Source organism: Artemia sp. Qi Xiang Cuo, chromosome 4 (assembly GCF_049724085.1).
Source record: "Artemia sp. Qi Xiang Cuo chromosome 4, ASM4972408v1, whole genome shotgun sequence".
NCBI classification, from domain to species: domain Eukaryota; kingdom Metazoa; phylum Arthropoda; class Branchiopoda; order Anostraca; family Artemiidae; genus Artemia; species Artemia sp. Qi Xiang Cuo.
Window position 1 is genome coordinate 13,128,137 of NC_142797.1, and position 17,618 is coordinate 13,145,754.

At 35.0% G+C, this 17,618-nt stretch overlaps 1 protein-coding gene across 1 annotated transcript in view; it reads left to right on the forward strand.

Moving 5' to 3' along the window:
- The first annotated feature begins 13,379 nt into the window (after nt 1-13,379).
- Nucleotides 13,380-17,618, forward strand: part of LOC148952786 (uncharacterized) — an 87,948-nt gene continuing 83,709 nt past the window's right edge. The window contains exon 1 of the mRNA XM_089088087.1: nt 13,380-13,595. Coding sequence (XP_088944213.1) covers nt 13,443-13,595 — 153 coding nt within the window. The 5' untranslated portion in view covers nt 13,380-13,442. The remainder of the gene's footprint in view (nt 13,596-17,618) is intronic.

Below are 17,618 nucleotides of genomic sequence, written 5' to 3' on the forward strand. Positions count from 1 at the left end.
GATCGACAACTTGGCATTTATTTTTCTAACTTCTTTGTTGAAGGTAGCTAAAATAAAGGGTCCTTCACTGAATTAAAATTTTGATTGGATAGACGTTCTCCAAATACTTCTTCAATTAAATTACTACTGGAAACCATATCTTCCGATAATTCGATTTTATTAAAATCATTTTTGGGAAGACTTCCATTTCCCAGGTCCAGGATTTACTTTGCAAATGCTTCCTGTTCAGCATCAACCCGCATATTTTTGTTTTCTAAGAAAATATATTTAAAATACTTCCAAGATGTTTTTTTTATTATTATTGACAATTCAAGTGTTTTACTGCGGTTGTGTACCATTGAAGAAATATTTGTGGTAATAGAAAAGGTTTGCTCGTGGCGATAGAGATTTCTCCTATAGCGCCACTTATAGCGCTGGAGATTGTGTCAACTAGGCTAGCGCCGCTCTCAACTAATGAGGGAAAATTGAATATGTAGACATACAAATATGGCTTCTTCTTTCTTGAGCTATCTGGAGATCAGATTCCTTTGGGAGCATTTACCATGGAGACTGGCGAACTAGTTACCTATTATCGGACTAGACTCAGACATATAAGAGAAACAAACACATATAAAAAGACAATAGATTTATTGAACTTACATGCTTAGTTGTACAGCAACGGGTCACTTCAATGACAAATATGGTGACCGAGATTATTTGCGGTACTCATCGTTTTAAGTCTGACTACATACTCTAATTAAAAAACACATTTACCCCACTCCCAAACGCAGTTCTTTCGTCCTGCGCTCTAGGGACTGCCTGCCATTGGCTCACGTGCCCCAAGGACGGGAATCCTCGTCCAATAATCTCTTAAAGATATTTCAGATGATTCAGGAGTTCACACAGTTTTTTGCCTTTTAAACTTCCTTATAATTGTTATGCATTGCATTTTTTTTGCTACAATTATCTTAGCGAAATTCGAACGACTAGCGCCGTTATCTGACTGAAGCTAGAAATGCAATTTCTCTTTTTGCTGATTAAGGATTTTTCATTTTTGCGACTAGATTTAGCTTAATTATAAGAAATCGGAATTATCTTTAGAAAGGAACTTTATTTTGGTATTTCAAATACATCGCATCTTACTCATGGTACATATCACCCTTCCCATGAAATAATGACTCCCCGTCATTAGTTACTGCCCATCAGGAGTTTTAAAATTTTTCAATTATTTTTCTTAATTTTTTATAAATCCATATATAAAATTCATCTAATGGAATAAGATTACTTTTGGTTATAGGTCATCTAATATGCTAAAGATATATTTTTTTTTCTCTATATCTAACACTGATTACTTTTAATTTTCCCAGACGTTTTGGATTATTATACTTTTAAATTAATTGTTTTTTTTTTGATTTTGCTGTCTATATTAATAATTAAATGATACAAACACGGCGTTAAGTGAATAGAGCAATAAAATTGCACAAAATCTAATTGCTGTACATACATGAATGATTTATAACATATAGTATTTGGTTCAATATATTCACTGATGATATTAAAACACTTTCATTATTTAGATTTTTGAATTGTCAAAGCTATTAGGAAGTAACACATGTAGCTTCACATCGAGTCATCACCTTTCGTGTCCTGAGGTTAATAAAACATTCCGGTGGATATGACGGTCCGTATATCCATGTGAAGTGTAATAAATTTAGAAGCGCACACGTTAGGTTTTCTTAACGGAACGGTTCGACTTTAATTTTCCTCAAATGGTAGATGTTTCCTAGTAGTTAAATTGAGACTGGACTTTATACATAGTTTAAAAGGTCAATTGAGAAATGATTCTTCCCACTATAGGTGTCGGTGTTTTTCTTCTCAGTATGTCATTTTTTTTTTTTATTTTTTTTTTTTTTTTTTTTTTTTAAAAAACAATAGATTTATTGAACTTACATGTTTAGTTGTACAGCAACGGGTCACTTCAATGACAATAAATGGTGACCGAGATTATTTGCGGTACTAATCGTCTTAAGTCTGAATACATATTCTAATTAAAAAGCACATTTTACCCCACTCCCAAACGCAGTTCTTTCGTCCTGCGCTCTAGGGACTGCCTGCCATTGGCTCACGTGCCCCAAGGACGGGAATCCTCGTCCAATAATCTCTTAAAGATATTTCAGATGATTCAGGATTTCACACGGTTTTTTGCCTTTTAAACTTCCTTATAAATGTTATGCATTGCATTTTTTTTGCTACAATTATCTTAGCGAAATTCGAACGACTAGCGCCGTTATCTGACTGAAGCTAGAAATGCAATTTCTCTTTTTGCTGATTAAGGAATTTTCATTTTTGCAACTAGATTTAGCTTAATTATAAGAAATCGGAATTATCTTTAGAAAGGAACTTTATTTTGGTATTTCAAATACATCACATCTTACTCATGGTACAGTTGCTTCGGAGTTTAGCTGGTAAGCACTGTCAGAAATAATATCCAGCAACTGGACTTCTTCTTCCAAATGGCAAGTTTGGATTTTCAATGGACTACAACAACTGATCCTTATTTTGTAAGCCATACTAAGGTAACTAGGAAATATTCTACTCTAGCTAATTTTTGTTTGAGCCAGGTTTTTTGCTGGAAATTGAATCTGAGGAAAATGGAACGTTCAAGCCGAAGATCTTGTGTGTTGTTACTCCAAATGGCAATAAAGTTGATGCTATTGCTTTTTAAGTCATATATTTCACTTTACAACTTTTTCCACACAGAATAGGATACAAGGTTTCATAAACCAACGTTTTTCCGGTACCGCCTGGTCGGTCTGTAAGAAAAACAACATTTTTTTAACATAATCAGGAGCTGCTTTGTTCCTCCATTCTGGATTTTCATTATTTTAGACAATTTGTCAGTATCCTTTGCTTTAGCTGGCCGTATTGGTCAAGTCTCATATGATAGTCCATGCTCTTGATTTTTACCCATTTTGAATTTGAAATTTTCAGGTCGTTCTCTTCGGCACCAATGCCCTTTGCTTTTGTATTGGTCTAGTCTCATATAATGGTTTAGATTGTTGGTTTTCATCCATCATGAGTTTGAGTTGCTCGGGTCATTCTTATAGACTTATCAGGTTTGGATGTTCAGGTGGTTGGACAAAATGGTTTTTTCCAACAAGTAATCATTTCTAACAATTATAAATTGCATTTTTTGGGTCTTCCTCTAGGCATATTTTTATATTTATATAACTGTTTCCTTTTCAAAAATAGACTGATAGATCTCCCAAGACAACGCTTGTTTTTATGCTATGAATGATGCTATTAAAATAGATTATGATGTTTTCCATTTACATGTTTTTCTTTCAGTATTGTAATGACATGATGTATATAAATATGACTTCACTTATAAGAATAGTTTTCCTGGGTTAAGGCACTTAACAGATTTTTTGAAACCCGTGGCCTATCTTGATCGTTTTTTTTAGGAAAAAAAAATTACCGGGATGTCAGTTTTCCCCAAAAAATATTAAAAAGTTTTGCTTTAGCAGTTTAGATTCATTCATCATCTTACATAATTTCTTAAGATATAATTGATACCAAAAAAACGTTGTTTTTTTTTTCAAATGCTCGCTGTCGTCTCTTCCATACCTTTTGCTTTAGCTGTTGAGATTCTCAGTTTCACTCAGTTTTTCAAATGGCGTATCATTTTGAAGCATTGTCAGTTAAATCATGCCACGTTGTTTGCACTTTATTTAAGCAAATGGACCTTAAATTAAAAGTAGTGCCTTCGAAAAATTACAACTTGGTTTTTTAGTATTTGGTTACTGTTGACCCGATATCTACGTCTTTTGGTGCTGGATGTGATTTTACAGCCAGCTGGATATGATATCAACGTCCATTCTTAGCTACTACTATTCCTTCATTAACAGTTTGAATATGAAGTTCAACAGCATTTGATACAGCATCAGGTTCTTTGTTAACGTCCCTATAAGCTCCAGTATCTATATTTATAGCTATTTCATTACTAGAAGTTCTGTTGAACGTCTTTATTTAGCGTTGTTTCTTTGATAGGACCTTAAACTTTTGCCTCGGCTTATCTTTTGTCATTATAAAATACACATTGCCGAACCTTTGCTTTTTTAACAAAGATAGGGTAATTATTGTCAAAATCCATGTCGTCCATGTCAAAATCCCAAGCCCAATCATCATTGCTATCGTTTTGAAATGTGATACATCTTTCTTCTTAATTTTTTTTTTCATTTTTATCTTCTGTTCAGCTTGAGTTTAATTTTCTGGTTTTTGATATTTGATCTCTACTTTCCATGTAAAATTGTTTTATCTATTTTAACTGTTTTGTCTAATCTAACACTAACCTAATTTCGTATGTAAATGGATTGGTTTTATTTTTCATCAGATGTAATCCTTTCAAATCAGTGCTCAAAGAATTTTCGGACATGTCTAATTTCGATTGAAATTTGCATTTCCAGTGCCCATTTGTGAAAAAAAAGATTGGGCCAATTAAACGCAAGATTCCTACAATTTAGTGCCTAAACTTATATGACACATTTGCCCCAAAACTTACTTATGTATTTCTAATTCAAAGTAAAACGTAGAATTTATCTGATAAGGTGATTTTACTCTAGTTGTTTACTTAGGGATACAAATTTCCAAGTTTGCCGCTTTTTGAATCAGATGACATTGGGGTATTATCGTTTGTGAATTTCCAATTTCTGGCCCGGACAAGCGGATGCTGGTACATCCTAGCCTAAATCTATTAACTTCATGATAAGTCTAAAATAGCTATATCTAGATAAGCTTATTGCAAAGAAGGTGAGTCAATTGGCAAAACATGCCATAAAGATATTGCGAAAATGTTTAAAAATTCTTAAATATTGTACTTATGACAAAAAGCGGGGCGAATTCTTATCGTTAGTGTAGTTTCGCCCACACTACTTAGAAATACAATTATTATTATTATTCTTGGTACTCTTTCGTTATACTTACTCTTTTATATATGTCAAACTGGAGACGCGACTAAAAACCCGTTTTTATGGGATGATTCAAGACACCGCTGTAGAGAAATACAATGTATAGCGCGGTTTTAATTGCGTATACGATATTTAAAGTGTTGTTTTTGGGGGTTTTTGGAGGGAAAAGGTAACTAGGTTAGGTATTTAATATATCCTATGCTTTGCCCCCCCCCCACCCCCTAATATGCAAATATATAGCCCAAATTTGTTTTTAAACTATTATATAGTCATCCTATTTTATTTTATTTCATTAGCATTAACCAAACTAGCAGTATATAAAAAAGGTAGGTAATACCAAAGACAAGTTAGCAGATGACAGAATCAGCGAAGATGGACATTGATCTTGTGCATCAGGGACGTAGTTATTGATAAGGTTGGGAGAGGTGACTACTCCTTGACGCGCTCCTTCCTTGAATGGAAGTAGTTGGATGCGTGAAATGGGAATAAAACTCTTGTCAGGAGGTAGTTTCAATCGGATCCGTAATCTAGAATACAGATTGCTGAGTGAACGAATGACAGCTAGATTCAGCCCACGATTACCGGCCTTTAAAAGCACCACAGCATGGATTAGAGAGTCGAATGCACGTCTAATGTGGTGTCCTGCCAAAGAAAGGCTCTCTCCAGAAGATTCGGCATCTATCAAGACATTAGCAACGACTGTTAAGGCATCAGTACATCCAGTTCCTCGCTTGAAGCCGAACTGAAACGGAGGAGTGTAGCATACTTTTTCAAGTTCCTGTATAAACAGTAACTCGAAGAGCATGCACAGTGACGTAGCTACAGTTATCGGACGGAATGCTGTAAAATTGAGTTTCAGATTTTCCCTTTTTAGAAATGGGAGTCAGATCTCCGATACAGAAAGAGGAAGGAACCATCCCTTGAGAGAAAATCATCTGCATAAGCAGAGAGCATTTACCTCCATGTTTCAAGTGGATCGGACTGACTTCGTCAATGCCCGATGAGCCTTTCCATTTGAGTCTACAGATGGCATCTTCAACAGAGCGGATTCTGATGATAAAATCTTCATCGGGATGAGAAGATAGAAACTGATCTAAGGCAGTCTCGCAAGATTTTTCGATGGAGGGGTCAGGAGCTGAGAACTCCGATTCGTAATGGGCATACCATTCATCTTCAGGGATGTCGGCTGGGGATGGTGAAGAAAATTTTTTTGCAGAACGAGAGACAAACTTAAAGAACATATTTCTATCTTGTTTGGTACGGGCAGAATAATGATTGACTAGATTTTTCCGATGCCAAGCCAGGGCTTTAAAAAACTTTCGCTTTGTTAAAATCTGTATGCTGTTCACAAGACCCATTTTCGGACGTTCACACTCTTTCCATACTGAAAACCAAAATTTTGCTTTGATTACATGAAATGAAGAGATCTGGATTTGACGACCACCCGGGAATGTTTCCTTTACAAATTCGTTGCAAAGAAACGGCTTGTTTTTCTGCGAAGCTGAGAGCATGGCAGATTTCTGCACAATATATATCTAGACAAATCGAAACCTCTTTTTGAGGTAACTGGAGTGATTTCTGAAGGAGATGAAATGGGACGCTGACTTTATTCAGGACGGAATCTACTCACTCAATGAATAAGGCTTGATCAATTTTTGACCAGTTTTGACGGTGCTGAGGTGCTGAAGGAGCAAGAGGTGTGGTTTGGTGACCAGAAGATGGCATACCGACAGAGCAAGTTATGGGAAGATGATAAGACAACTAATAATCAAACACAACGTTTACTATATCCGCTCACCAATCTGACGATACTACAACGTGGTTCAGGTTGGAAGTTCGCAAGGACGTGTGAACATACGTAAAATCGGACGATTTATCTAAAACACACAAGAAATCACTAAATAAGCCCTTAACTAGTATTGTACGCGGTGAAGCTTGAGAATTCGGCTCGGACAGATTACAATTAAAGTCACCGGCTATAATGCAAGGTAAACCTAAGTGTCGAATTTTGTCTATACATGAACCTAATTTTTCACAATATAGCGCAAATTTACGCTTAGACTGGTCGTTATTCTAGTCTGTGGGAAGATACACACTAACACACACAGAACAATCCACTCTCACAGCTAGATAATAATCATTTGCTTCGAAGATACTAGAACGGAGAGCTGATTTCACAAACGTAACAAGTCCTTCCGAGGGTCGGCCTCTATTGTTCAGCTGTCTAGCGGGTACACAATAAGTTGTCATATTCTCAAGCTGAAATATGTTCAGACCATGTTTAGTAACAAAATGTTCCTGGAGATAAATCACACTAAACTCAGAACAGAGGCTTTCCAGAACCGGAATTTTATTAATAAAAGAGCCGTTTATATTGCACGATAAAAGAGTTAGTGACGAGGTCAATAGTTCGAGGGTTTACGGTTTTTCGGGCACTTCACGCTATAGCAAGTATGATCCTGGTTCTTGCAAACAACTCAAAAGGCTACCTTTTGACACAGGGTATTGGATGTATATATATGGTCAGTATTGCTATATTTGAAGATTAATGAGCTATTCTTGAAATATGCGGATAGGCGACCAATTGTATGGCGATTAAAGCCGAGCTAAGGTAAGAACATGAACTCTTCAACTGGGAGGCATTCATATCCGATTTTCACTGAGACTTTGAGAAAGGTATCGAGGACATTTCCTGTCGGAAAGTAGACTTTAAATGTTCGAGACTTGCCACACTGTAGGGTTTTATTGCACTTGGGGATTAGCTGTTTAAGAGACTGTTCGTCTAGATCCTCCGGCACTCGCATGATTGCAGCTAAAAAAGCAGGTTCCTTGAGGGAGATGTTGAGCAAAGGTTTTGCACGTTTAGCTGCATCCACTATTTGGCTCGCGATTTGCTTGGAACGAACCACGAGTTTCCACTCGGTATTAGAGCGGCGTAACTCGTTTATATCGCCGTCTGGACAGGGGCACAGTTTGTCGATAAATGCTTTGCGTTTGCTTGGGCATTTTAAGTCTGTTGGAGGGTCTTTGAGTATCACAGAGTAAAGCGGCTTCGGAAGTGCAGTTTGGGACGATTGAGATTTGTCTGGCAGGGTGACTGTAGAGCGGCTAGTATTTAGCGTAAATCCATCCAATTTTCTGGAGAGTTTGTTTACTTTGGACACCACTGTAGGGTGAACTGCCTCACCGATGGCAGGTACTTCACATGGACTAAATATCACAAATTTCGGGATTGGGGCATTTTGCTTTGCCGCAGAGACTAACGACTTACACATATCAGTAATTTTGTCCTCATCTTTGGCATACGAAACCATTCGGCTTTAAATGTCCAACTCGCTGTGAAGGGTCTTTTTAGCTTGTATGATTGTATCATGTTCGAAATAGTTTATTGCACTTTTCACAATCTGATCGAATTTCACCCCTTCAATGAGTGATCTGCTCAAAAAGTTCAGAACTGGGTTGAATACCAGCTTTTCAGTAATCACTTTCACACAAAAACAGCCAAAGTCCACTGAATCACACAATACTAGGAACAAGCGAAGCGTCGGGACCCACTCACCAATTCTCGCAATTTAAGGGTAACTAAATATCGGCAGGTACATACGGCGCTTGCGGCAGGAACCCTCGCCTCTTCTGCTCATTGCCTAATATATGTTATCAGTATCGCTGCTATGCACAAATAGTACAATCCTCAAAGGATATTAAATCTTTCTGTCTGAATCTCAGTACTTACTAAATCACTAAATCTTAAGGGAATTTAAGTTCAAGCAGCAAAAATGTCAATAGCAAGTAAATAAAATAAGCCGATTATAAATCTCTGTAGGGAATCGCACAGGTTGAAACCTTCTTTTAAACCTTATGTTTTGTAAAAAAAAAAGAGAGACCTATAGCCGAAAAACTTAGCTTTTTTGAGGGAATTTGATATGTGTTTTTTTGCTCGCATGTGCATATACACAATTATGGATGATTTCAAAGAGCAAAAACCTTTGTAAATAAGAAATATAAGCAATATAAACAATTTAATTTCTTAGAATTGGCATTTCATGTACTAAAAGAAGAAAGGAAGCTAAAAATAGAACGAGAAAAAGCAAGTTTATATCAGAGAGTTTTTGACATCAGGTTAACTTGAACATACAAATATAAATAAAATGCCTTTATTAAAAAAAAAAATACAAAACTCGTAAAAATTAAATTTCACAAAAACCTGAGTAGTAATGGCATTTTGGGCACAAGCGGTGCCTTAACCAAATGCACAAAAATATTAGAAATTTAATATCTCCAAGTGGTTTCTAATGATAATTTTTAATAAATTCTCATTATTTATGAGTTATGACTGCATAAAAAGTTTAAGACATTTTTTTAGCCATCAATCTTTCAAATCAGAGCTCTTTTTCAACAGAATTACTGAAATAGAAGGACCTTTGAGTTTTTAAAATATTATATTATAGTGCAGACTTCTAGATGTATTTATAGCTTATGAAAAAAACCTAGCCCACCAAAGAAACATACATAAATAGTTTTCGCCATAACTTCAATAATAAATATAAAACCCAACAAGGAAGATATTCCCAAAAACTACGTCTCTATAGCTATATTATAGCAAGAAATAAATATGAACTTGCCAAGGATTCATAATCCTTAAAAAAAATGAAAATTCTCGAGCAAACTTTTCTCTCCAAAATGCTAGTGAAATTAAACAAAATGATAACAAATAGCACAACTTGCAGAGAAAACAGCCTTATGGACTCTTTATTTAGAAAAATACTTGCTTTTTGGGCTTTTTGATGGCACTCACTTTGCTAAGGTTAAAAACAGCTCTCAATTCACTTAGGTGGTAGCTTGGTGTTTTGACACCAAAATTCCCTTTTGAGTAGTTTTTAGTAACTTTTACACGAGTTTGTTAAGGAAAATGAAGTTATGAGACTCTAACAAAATTTTCTAGAGACATATTTTAAATGCAAAATTTTTAACTGTTTAAACACAACGTTTTCCAAAAATAAAAACTGACAAGTAAAATTAGTAGAATACAGAAATTTCTATTGATTTTACAGGTTTTTTCCAAGGAAACAGAACCTGTTGTAGAGTTATTCGTGGCTGGTCGATTTTTAAAGGAGAATAAGTCAATTTTTTATTGGAGTGAGTTAATTATTTATCGATTATGTAGATTTTATTTTCATCAGGTTATAAGCAATGGTGTTTAATGTAGGCTAAGAATATCTTTAGAAAACTGAACTTCTAAAATCATCTAAATTTGTAGACAAGTCTTACTTATTTAATTCTTAGTCATGCTATATTCTTGTCGCTGTTTTTAACTTCAGAATGATAGACATTTCCTTTAAAGTCTAATATTTTTGTCCGTGGATATCAAAGTGTTTTTGCAATCACTACACTCAATTAAGACTACTTAAATCATAAAGCTTGATAAATAATATAAAATTGTATTTGACTAACTAGAAAAGTAATTCTAGATAACTTTATTCTTGCCCATGTGATCTGGCCTTAGCAACTGAGTAGCGTTGAGCTAAGGCAGTAATAAAAAATTATATGGAAAACCAGTATTCAGATTTTGGTCCTGAAAGATCAAACCTTGCAACCAGGGGTGAAGCTAGGGTCTTGAGTTTGGAGGGTGGATACAAATAATTTGCCAACAAAATCGTCCAGTGTGCTAGCAGATACGGACAAATAATCTAAACTAAGACACCAAAGACTCTCAAAGTTCCAAGACGTTGGAACTACGTACCAGCGCCTATGAACTTTTTTTGGAGGGGAGACTCCATTTAGCTCTACCCTTGCATGTTGCCCCAAACCCCTTTCTTCATCTGTGTGGAATCATTATTTATTCCCTCTAAGACTATTCATATGATCTGACACGGGAGAAATTTTTTCATGTTTCTTTGACATTTGTGCCCTATCTTCCCATATCTTAGCCATGATCAGGAAGCTTTAAGAAAACACAAATCATTTTGAATTATGCCTAGGGGTAAGTCTTGTTTGAAGTCATATTTGTATTAGTTTCCACTTTTAGATGTTAAGAGGCCTGTAGACCCGGTACCTCTTGACACCTGGTATCATCCATATACTAAAACCTTATTTTTGAGATTCTTAAATGTAAATTCGTGATGGCAAGAAAATTCCTTATTTGATCGTGCAACTAGGCCCTGATAAGTAATGACTCGAAATCCATACAATTTTTTTCCCCTTATGAATTTCACATTTTGCTGGTGAGTTACCAGATATATGAATTTTTTTAAGGCTAGGCCCAAGAACATAATCATTGTATCGGCACGACGAATTTTCTCTAATTTTGCATATTCCTTTCTAACCTGGGGGAGATGGCAACAAATGACTCTGATCGTTTCTACAGACACCCAGGATGGCAGCATATCCTGGGTAAAAATGATGGGAATCACAGTATGGACATCGGCCAGAGATGGAAGGCTTCAAAACTTAACTATTATTTTGAAGTAGGTATTCTAGTGTATATTTGTTGTTGTTGTTTCTTTAGAATGTGAGGTTCTGACCAATGTGGCGTGGTGGTGGCCATTTATCTTAAGAAGTCTGCGTTGGGCCCTTGAACCTAATTATCAGATAAATGTCCTTTTCTTATCTTCATTCCTTTTTTAAATTTATTGTTCGCCCGGTCCCTTACTATTAATTAATAACATTTTCGATAACTTCAAGCTACGTGTAAATTTAAGCTGGTTTCTTTGTTTGCCTTATTAATCAGCCAGAAAAAGTTAATTGTGAAATTCAACTAAACAATGAGTGACCCAAACAACCTTTACGATTAAAAGCCCCGTGTTTGGCTAGGTTTCTGTTTCAATAAGAAAATCCATTGATTATAAGACATCCGCAGCTAAGACCATTGGTGAACTGCGTTTATTGGTCAGGAACTTCAACAAAATATGCCCCCGGATGTAGTGTACACTTTCTTTTTTTTATTTTCCAAGTTCAGTCCTACTTTGCTACTACCAGCGTTTATTAATAAGTTTCTTACATTTTTCAAAGTACCTATAATTAACAATTCACGCATATATTATACGTTTTGGGTAGTAGAGACATGTTCATTATAGGAAACAATCCACGCATTGTTGAGGTTCCTTCTACAAGATAAGGTATTATGGTGATACTCCTCAAGGGTTTGAGCCAGCTTGTCGAGTATATATATATATATATATATATATATATATATATATATATATATATATATATATATATATATATATATATATATATATATATATATATAGGATAATCGTTTCGGTAATACCGAAAAGTTCTGCCCCCTCCCCAGCCTTGAGCGCAGGGTTTTGAAGGGGCGTGGAAAAAAACCGCTTAAGGAGGATTCGAAAGAGATGGTTTTCTTTTCTCATATACGATTTGGTCGGTTATAAACACACAACTAGACGTAATTTATTTTGGTTAGTTTACTTAGACAGCAAAAGAGGAATCTCAGTGCTACTGTGGCCCCCCGCCCACAACTTTTGATGAAAGTCTTTTCTGTAGCTTTATCGTACTCCGCTGTTCTTTTTTATTCATTTTGAGTAACTAATTGCTGGTTGTCTTATACTCACTTGTCAACCACAAGGAAGAATATTTTTGCATATTGAGTAATATGGAAGTTAAGGGTCATTAACTTTTTATCTGAAACTTCATCTGACCAAAGCGTTTTATCAAATTTAAAATAGCCACATAATTACTAATCGAAGTAGAAAAGATATAAATGTCTGAATCCTTAATGCTGAGTAAAAATACTCAATATGAGCCCCTTGGCTGATGAGAGTCACTGCTACGGGAAATAAAATGGGACAAAAGTAGTTTAAAATGGGGGGAGAAATATGGTTTCATAGACCCCCCTTAGAGTTTGAAAAGTACCTTTGGTTGGTATTTTCAATGCAAAATATTTTTTTCTTGTTACTTTTTTATGAAAAAAAAAGAATTATCCTCTCCCTATGCCTTGGAAAAATCATGTTTGCCACAGCGGATGAGATTTTAGTCCTATTTCACGAAAAAGAAATATAAAAAAAATACATATATGAGAAATATATTCCTACTCATAAATCTCAAGCTTCTCAACTGTGCCATTTGTAATATTCTGTGCAATAATTCTGTCAGCCTTGGTCCCGTTTATTATGTTCCAACCTATGTTGGATTTATTTTGTCCCGCCCATTGTTAATCCAGCTCCCGACTGAGTTAATAATAAGTAGTTTTTCTAATGCTGAACAAAAATTAGTGATGAGCAGGGTGTAACTTTTTTATTCTCGGCGAAGTGATACAAATTTCTGAAAAAAAAAAAAAAAGTTAACCATAATTAATTATGACATTTAAGCGGGATGCACTCTATGTTACATAGCATGCGCGCCATCTTCAATAATTTCTGAACGTTCATTAATGCGCAATAATAAAGCATTGTTAATGTGAATGCAGCTTTACCTAGAAGAAACTGTGCATGCATGTGTCTTTGATGGTGCTTTATCTAAACTGTATTTGTGAAAATGGTGACTCTAAGCTGTAATAAAAATGAAATGATAAAGACGCTTCAACTTATTGAAAGTGAAGAAGAGTACACTGATGTTAATATTATTGCAGAGGGGTCAAGTGTGCCATGTCACAGGGCAATTTTATCTGCTGTCAGTCCATTCTTCAAAGTAAGTTCTTACTCCTAGGCTATGCACTTTACAGGGGTGCCGATTCGTCACATTTAGGCAGGGGCAGCTATCTAGAGCATGTCTAAGATAGGTTTCCTGTCTTAGTCTATGGGTAAATTTTCTGATTAGACTAACTCACTAATGTGATATCTAATATCCTAAATAGGGAAAATTCTAGACAAGCTACTTTTTGTTATCTTGGCAAGGGGTTAGGAATATTAAACTTTCAGGGATGGATCTGCAGACTAAAGTATGGGTAAATTTTTTGCAAATCATATTACTGACTTACAAATAAAGTATGGTAAACATAGGCTACCTCTTGATGCCTTTTTGGTAAAGTTCTACAAAATCATATTATTGAGTTAGGACAAAAGTGAATACACCATTTGATGCCTTTTTTTATGCTGATTAAAAATATAATAAGCATTTCTATCAGAAATGATTTTCAGCCCCCCCCCCCCCTATATAGGCCAATTCAGGGTTAGGTTAGGTTAGGGGTCAATAGGCCTATATACAAAATCATATTATTGAGTTAGGACTAAAGTGAATACACCATTCGATGCCTTTAAGCATTTCTATTGGAAATGAATTTCCGCCCCCCCCCCCCTATTGCGGCTATACCTAACCAAACCCTGAATTGGCATATCTCGGGGGGGGGGGGCTGAAATTAATTTACAATTGAAATGCTTAATATATTTGTAATCAGCATTAAAAAAGGCATCAAATGCTGTATTCACTTTAGGTATTCCTAACTCAATAATATGATTTTGTAGAACTTTACTGCCTTCTTTTATGCTCTTTCCAAATATAAAAATCATTTTTGTCAAAAATGAATTTTACCCCCACCCCTATATATACCAATTCAGGGTATATATTTGCACACTAGGGGGGTGGGGTAAAGTTTCAACTTGCCTCCCATTTACATCAGAAATAAAATTTTCCCCCCCCCTGGTAAGTATGTACCAAATCATGTTATTGAGTAACAAATAAAGTGAATATACCATTTGATGCCTTTTTTTATGCTGATTAAAAATATAATAATCATTTCTATCAGAAATGAATTTTAGCCCCCCTCCCCTATATATGCCAATTCAGGGTATATATTTGCACACTCGGGGGGTGGGGTAAAGTTTAAACTTGCCTCCCATTTACATCAGAAATAAAAATTTCCCCCCCCCCCTGGTAAGTATGTACCAAATCATATTATTAAGTAAGAACTAAAGTGAATATACCATTTGATGCCTTTTTTGGTCAATATATACCAAATAATATTATTGAGTTAGGAATAAAGTGAATACACCATTCGATGCCTTTTTTATGCTGATTGCAAATATAATAATCATTTCTATCGGAAATGAATTTTAGCCCCCCCCCCTATATATACCTAACCCTGAATTGGCACATATAGGGGGGGGGGGCTGAAATTCATTTACGATAGAAATGATTATTATATTTGTAATCAGCATAAAAAAAGACATCAAATGGTATATTCACTTTATGCGTAAGTCAATAATATGATTTGGTAGAAATTTACCCCCTTTTTTATGCTGATTACAAATATAATAATCATTTCTATTGGAAATGAATTTCAGCCCCCCCTATATATGCCAATTCAAGGTATATAATTCTACATTAGGGGGTGGGGGTAAATTTTAAACGTACCTCCCATTTACATCAGACCTAAAATTGGCCCCCACCCCTCTAATATAGAAATATATACCCTGAATTGGCATATATAGGGGGGGCTAAAGTTCATCTCTGATAGAAATGATTATTATATTTGTAATCAACATAAAAAAGGCATTGAATGGTATATTCACTTTAGTCATAACTCAATAATATGATTTGGTAAATACTTACCCCCCCCCCCCCGAATGTAAAAATATATACCCTGAATTGGTATATATGGGGGTGGGGTAACATTCATTTCCAACGAAAATGACCCTTATATTTTGAAAGAGCATAAAAAAGGCATTGAGTGTAATATGATTAGAAAAAAAAATTACCAAAGTATGTCCCAGGAAGGTGTTTTGGTAAATTTCTATAATTTAGCTAGGATGAAAATGAAAACATCATTTGCTGCCTTTTTTTATGCTCTTTCATAATTTAATAATTATTTCTGAGGCTAATTAAAACAGTAGGAAAACAGTTTGAACTGAAAATCAAGTATTTTGTGGGTTAGGTTATAGGCCTAACTTCTTTGTGTGGTTACAAAAATGAAATACCTTTGGGGCCCCATTAAGGGCTAAAGATGCAACCAGCCCCAGAAGTTTCATGGACATCCACAACATGGCTAATATGGGAGTAAAGTTCATTTGTGATGCAAATGGATGTTATATGTAGAATGGGGATACAATTCTGGGTATATATTTGCGCATTCGGGGGGGGGGGGTATATATTCTGTGAATAAATGGGTTCTAAGAAATTGATGAATTTCTTAGAAAAACTGAAAAAAACAAGGAAAAAAGTGAAGATAAAGGCTCCCCCCTGCAAAATATGTTAACTATGATTATGCTGCATATTATGGAATAAGAATTGTTTTCTTAATATGTTTCCTTATTTCCAGCAGAACACCTTGGCTTAAAATACTGGTTGATCGGTTGGCTAAATTAAAGATTTGTATATGTATCCACTTGTCAAATTAGCCATCTGGTTGTATCCCAAGTTTCATCTAGAAATTTACCAGTATTTTGAAGTAAGCTACCTACCTTTTCTCCTCCCTTTAGAGGGTACTGACCTTTGGCAACCTTTAAAAACCTTTATATTATAAAAATGAAACCTTGCAAAATAGATCTTCTGCTTAAATAAAGTACAATTAAATCAGCTTCACAACTTTGCTCAATCCCAATTTATGATGTATCAAAGATCTGCAAAATACATCTAAAATTAGAAAAAAAAACATTGATATGGCTTAAAAGTCTATTCAAGTAACTGTAATAGCATTTTCAAAACTAAAAAAGAGACTTTAAAAACAGAAAATGGTCAACATAGTAGTTTGGCAGTAGTAGTAGCTTCCCCAAGTATATTTTTGCCCTGGATTCATTACTGAAAGTTTTATTTTCCTAACCTATCCCCTTAAAAATAGCCAAAAGATCATTATAAGCCAAAGATCAAAAATAGCCGAAAGATAGAAAATTTCTGACTCAAATGGATGCTGATATTATATTTAGATTCAGGATGAAATTCTGAATTTAAAGATGTATCTATTTCTTAGGTATCTTATAAGTGAGTTAGTCTGAAAATTTACCAGTCTGTATCTAGGAGAGATACATTTAAAAAGTATTTTGTCTAAGCAAGCCTACTTGATTTTTTACTCCTATAACTTGGCAATTTCCCATTCAATACTTTTCTACAATGCTAGTTTATTTGGCCATTCCATAAGAATACACTGTAAGATTATGAAAACTACCATACTAAAAAAAAAACTAAAACACCTACTTAGCAAATGAAACTCAGAGGGGAAAGGAAATAACAAAATGAAAAATAAAATTAAAAAAAGGTGAAAAAACGAGGATTTTGTAAGCCAGTGGCGAACCATGAAGAAGAAGAAATAAGCAAATATTTCGACAAGGACCTCCGCCGAGTCGTTCTCAGTGCTAAACAAAAAAGAAAGAATAGAAAAAGAAACCAACGAAAATCAAACCTTTCGAAGTTTGCTTTACAATGACAGAACAAAAACTAAATAAGAACCAGGTTGGAATCAATGAAAAAGAAATCTACAAAGATGATTGAGCAATAATCCTTTGATTCCCTTGTTTCAATAAACGACAAAACAAAGGATTATTGCTCAATCATCTTGGTAGATTTCTTTTTCATTGATTCCAACCTGGTTCTTATTTAGTTTTTATTCTGTTGTTGTAAAGTAAACTTCAAAAGGTTTGATTTTCGTTGGTTTCTTTTTCTTTCTTTTTTGTTTAGCACTGAGGACGACTTGGCAGAGGTCCTTGTCGAAATATTTGCTTATTTCTTCTTCTCCATGGTTTCGCCACTGGCTGACAAAATCCTCGTTTTTTCACCTTTTTT